This window comes from Fukomys damarensis, unplaced genomic scaffold (genome assembly GCF_012274545.1).
Source record: "Fukomys damarensis isolate Sample0158 unplaced genomic scaffold, DMR_v1.0_HiC HiC_scaffold_17, whole genome shotgun sequence".
In the NCBI taxonomy this organism is placed as follows: Eukaryota; Metazoa; Chordata; class Mammalia; order Rodentia; family Bathyergidae; genus Fukomys; species Fukomys damarensis.
The window spans coordinates 35,801,342-35,806,222 of NW_022900929.1; the positions used below are offsets into that span (position 1 = coordinate 35,801,342).

At 55.4% G+C, this 4,881-nt stretch overlaps 1 protein-coding gene across 1 annotated transcript in view; it reads right to left on the reverse strand.

Moving 5' to 3' along the window:
- Positions 1–535: 535 nt before the first annotated feature.
- Disp2 (dispatched RND transporter family member 2) overlaps positions 536–4,881 on the reverse strand; it is a 17,576-nt gene continuing 13,230 nt past the window's right edge. The window contains exon 9 of the mRNA XM_010625034.2: positions 536–4,880. Within this exon, the coding sequence (XP_010623336.1) occupies positions 2,820–4,880 (2,061 nt within the window). The 3' untranslated portion in view covers positions 536–2,819. The remainder of the gene's footprint in view (position 4,881) is intronic.

The window sequence follows — 4,881 nt, forward strand, 5'->3', positions numbered from 1 at the left end:
ATAGCTCAGGCGAGCCTTGAACTTGTGATGATCCTCCTGCCTCAGCCACCAGAGTGCAGGAATTATAGGTGTATGCCACCGTGCACAGCTTATCAGTAATTTTTGCTTTGTTTTTTTGAAATGGAGTCTCATCATGTTGTTCAGGCTGGCCCTGAACTCCTGGGCTCAAATGATCCTCCTGTCTGAGCTTCCTGAATAGCTGGGACTATAGGTGTGTGCTGCTTGCCTGGCCAGGAGTTACTTATCTTTTTTTTTTTTTTTTTTTTTTTTTTTTTTTGAGACAGGGTCTCACTATGTAGTTGAGACTGACCTGGAACTCACTATGTAGCCCAGGCTGGTCTCGAAATCACAGTGATCCTGCCAGCGATCCTCCTGCCTCAGCCTCCCAAGTGCTGGGATTACAGGCATGCACCACCATGCCCAGCCAGGAGTTAATTGTCTTGCAAGAAGCTAATTTATATGGCCAACTCTCCATATCAATCATAGGTTCTGCATCTATGGACTGACTAAAAATATTAGTGGAAAAAAGAATCACATCAGAACTGAACACACAGACTTTTTCTTGTCATAATTCCCTAAACAACACAGTACAGTATAACAACAATTTACACAGCATATATATCATATTACATGTTATAAGTAATCTAGAGACAGTTTAAATATGAGAAGATATGCGTAGGATATATGCAAATACACCATTGTACACAAAGGACTTATGCATCCTTGGATTTTGGTGGGACCAATTCTCCTTGGATACTGAGGGACAGCTGCACTGACTGCTCTCTCTTCTGTAATTCTTATGTCTCAATTGGGTCCTGCTCCACTTTTCATAGACTAGCTGGGGTGGGAGGTAGGTCTCAAGAACACAGCAACATGACAGAATAGAACAAATACAGCCTCTGATTTACCTCCAGCTTTGCCACAGACTGTCTGGCCCTGGAAAAAAATCCATTCCCTTCTCAGATAATCTGTAAAATGGCCTGGATCAGTGATTTTTCATGCCACCTGTGGGCTACCACAGCCTGAGGAGTTCTGCGGAGCCCCTGAAGAGCTATAGTGGAAAGCAAGGCTGGCTGGCTCTGTCTCCCACCCTGCACCCATCAGAGTAGCTGCTACATGTTTTAATAGGAGGGTCTGTGAAAGAAGGGTCCTTAGGCTGTACAAAGCTCTGGAGCTGATGATGACCAGGACAGTCCCTTCTAGTTTGACATGCTTGGCCTTCCTTAGCCTAGCTCAAGTCTTGCCAGCTTCAGGAAGCCTTTTGTCTCCTCTTCCTGGGTACTGGGCTCCAGAAATAGTGCAGTAACCCATCCAATGCCTGCCTGCGCATGTAACCTGTTTCCACAGCCAGAAGGTGGACTCATGAGGCTGGTTGTTTGATTCTCCTTCCACACTCAGTTTCCTTGTAATACCATATGCTACTATTTGATGCTCTCTAGTGTCATCAGCTGCTGCACAGGTAAAACCTCAAGACAGACTGTGTTGGGGAAGGAAAGCCAGGTTTCGGTCTGCTGAGTGTCCCCCGAGAGAGAACCATCCTTAAGAAACTGGGACCTGATCTGGGGAGCAGCTTCAGATTCACTCCCCAAAAGGGCAGGTCTGAGCTGCTGCCTTAATTGTATTCTGCTCAGCCTCTTCACCCTCAGGACCTCTCCACACCTCACTGCCATGGAAGAGGCACAGCCTCTGGAGCTGGAGAGTCAGATCAGCCCACTGCCCCATGGTGGGTAGGCATCTCCAAGGATTCCAGAGGAAAACACAGGGGAGAGAGGAAGGAACTCTGGGGTTGGCACAGAATACAGCTCTCTCTGGAGACAAAGGCTCAAAGGGGAGGCAGGATTCACAAAGAGACATCTGAATAGGCAGGCTGGAGGGCGGTTTGAGAAGCGAGGGATCAAGACAGCCAGGGATCAGTGTTCCCGAAGCAGGTAGCCAGGAGAACTTGGAATGTTGGTGGTAGAATGAACAGGAAACTGCTCTGCCTTTGATGGCAACATGACTTTGGATAAATCAATCAGCCTTAGTCTCAATGTCTTTACCTGCAAATTGGGAGTAAAAGAACCTGACCAACTGCAGGCCACCCTGCATGAAGTAGTGAGTCTGAGAAGACCAACAGGTGCATGGATGGAAAGGATGAGTACTGTTTATTAACAGGGGAGAGCACTGGAGCCTGCTTCCAAAGAGAGATCTTGCACTTTTGGGATGCTTTAAGGCTGACCGTCTGTTTTCTTCTGCCTCACTCCCAGCAGCCATCTCTGCCTTGAAGAACTTCTGGTCAGATCAGGGAGTGTGAGCGGAACAGGGCCGTTCAGGACAGAGGCTCTAGCCCAAATTTGGCCCAGAGATCCTCACTGAAGAGTGAGAAGCAGCATCCTGATGAACTCATTGAGATGGCAAGACCTAAGAGGTTGTGGAGGTTCCAAGGGCTCTTCCGGTCAGTGAGGGACCCCAGCAGGATTCGCGCCCAGGGTATCTTACAGTCACTGAACTCGCCAGGTGTGTGGGCGTCAGGTCAGCCTCCCTGATGCCTGGAGCTGCACATCTGGCCTCCCCCTCTCTCCAGAGGAGGGGTCCTTGTTGGCACCATGGGGGCAGATGAGCTCTGGCGTTTTTCTTCCAAAGGCCCTCCCCACTGAATCCTCTAGGTGTAGGGGGTAAGTAGCAGACAGATCAAGGCTGGAACTTTTGGCAGGGTTTTAAATTCACAGTTGGAAGGTGAGACTTCTCCATGTTGATTTAGGAAAATACCTTCAGGCTCAACCGGTGCTGCCCCTGCCTCAGTGTCGCTGACAGGGCTCTGCACCCAGGTCTGGCTTCCCTCAGCTACTGTAGCCTGAGGTGTGGGTGCTGGGCCTACGGAGCCAAACATCGGGCAGATCTGGCTGGCTGTTGGGCAGTACCACAGGGCTACCATCTCCTGGGCCCCCACGGCCCTTCCAGGAGGAGGTGCTCTGGTGGGAGTTGGGCAGTGTTGGGTCATACACGGTTTCCTTCAGTGCCAGCCACAGGGTGTCACGCTTCCCATTCAGCTGGCCCAGCTCGGGCACTGGCTTCCCAATGTCATCCAGGTCTTCTGGGGAGGCTCCCATGGAATCCTGTACACGTGTGCTAGGCTCAGAGGTGCTTAGGCAGGTGTCATCGGAGAGGCTGAGTCCCTCCAGAGTGCTGGCTGAGGGGCAGAGGCCGTCGGGAAGCTCTTCGGCCTTGGGCTTGGGGGAGTGAGCCAGAGCTTCCGGCGAGGCCTGCAGGGGCTCGGCCTCCTGTTCTTGGGAGTTCCGCCTGACCCAGGTTTTGGGGCTGGGGCCGGCCTGCTTATAGGGGGAGGAGGTCTGCAGGGCTGGGCACTGGCTGAAGACTGCCTGGTGATCCAGGAGCAGATCCCTTGGGGATGCAGGGGCAAGTGGGGGCCGAGCACAGCAGTTACCATCGTGTAGCTGCAGATCCTCCGAGAGGACTGAGGGCCGATGGGACAGCTTGCTGGTGGCTGTGCTGGTATCAAAGCTGGGGCTCCGGTGCCGTGCCAGGGGCTGAAGCTCATAATGCTCTGAGCAGGACCCAGGAGCCACCGGCCCTGATCGTGCCTTCTCCTCCTCAGGGTCCTCAGTTCCGGCATCCCATGGCAGGTGGGCACAGGGCCAGAGGATCTGTCCACAGTTCTTCTCTGGTCCAAAGAAACAGCACAGAGACTGGAAGAAGAAGCTGGCAAAGCCACAGCTGACAAACTTGACCATCATGAGTATGATGCCCAGCTTTCGATAGAGCAGGACCGTTGCAGGAAGCATGAGTACACCGGACGCAAACAGGGCCGCTGTCCCCACTGCCGTGGCGCGGCTGGTCTGGCGCAGCGAGAAGGCCACGCGGCTCAGGCGATCTGGGTGTGGGCACAGGTGGTAGGAGATGCAGTAGTTGACGGTGAAATCCACAGAGAGGCCCACGGAGGCAGAGAGAAAGAGGGCCTCAGCAGTGTTAAGCTGCCACTCAAGCAGAACGAGGAGTCCCGCGGTGAGCAGCACCGTGCCGGCCACAGCTGCCACAGAGAACAGGCTGAGGGGGACGTTCCAGGTGCCCAGCAGCAGTGTGGCAAAGGCCAGAGCCAGAGCCAGGCCCAGCACGACCGCGGGCTCGGTGCTCAGGCTGTGCTGCAGGCTGTACAGCTCTAGACGGCTGGTGAACCACCCGCGGCGAAGGCCTGAAGGTGCCCTACCCAGCTCGGCTGCCAGCCATCGGCTGACCTCGGTGTAGAAGTGGTGGACCTGGCCATAGTCAGGGCTGTAGGGGAAGTTGGTCTGGAACTGCAGGACCAGCGCAGCCAGGTTGCCGTGGGCATTAAAGCGGAGTCCCAGGTCACGGGTGCCGTCAGGGCTTTGCTCCAGGGCCATCATCTTGAGGCAGTGCAGGAAAAGCTCTGGCGCCCACGGGAAGTCGGGCTGACCACAGCAGAGGTCGGGCCCCACGCGAGCGCAGGCCGGCCTCTCCATCCACTGCTGCAGGGCCTCCACAAAGCACAGCGTGGGCCAGCCCTGTGGCTGCGAGCCGAAGAAACTCTGATTGCGGGCTCCATGGCACAGGGACAGCAGCCACTGCTGGGCGTCGGGGCTGCTGGGCATGAAGTCGGGGTCGCTCACCAGGGAGCTGTTGCTGCGCGGGTCCAGAGGGTCACTCGTGTCCACCGGCAGCACCCCCCACACCAGGACCACTGGCAAGTGGCCGCCCTCATCCGCAGGCAGCTGCTCGAACAGGAACTGCTGGCGGTACTCGGCATCGAAGCGCTCGAACGGGTGGCTAGGCCGGAAGACCTGGCCGCCGGCAGGGAGCAGGATGGGCAGCTGCAGGCGTGGGCTGACTCCGCCGATGTAAGCGCCCCCTGCCGCCAGCGCGGCG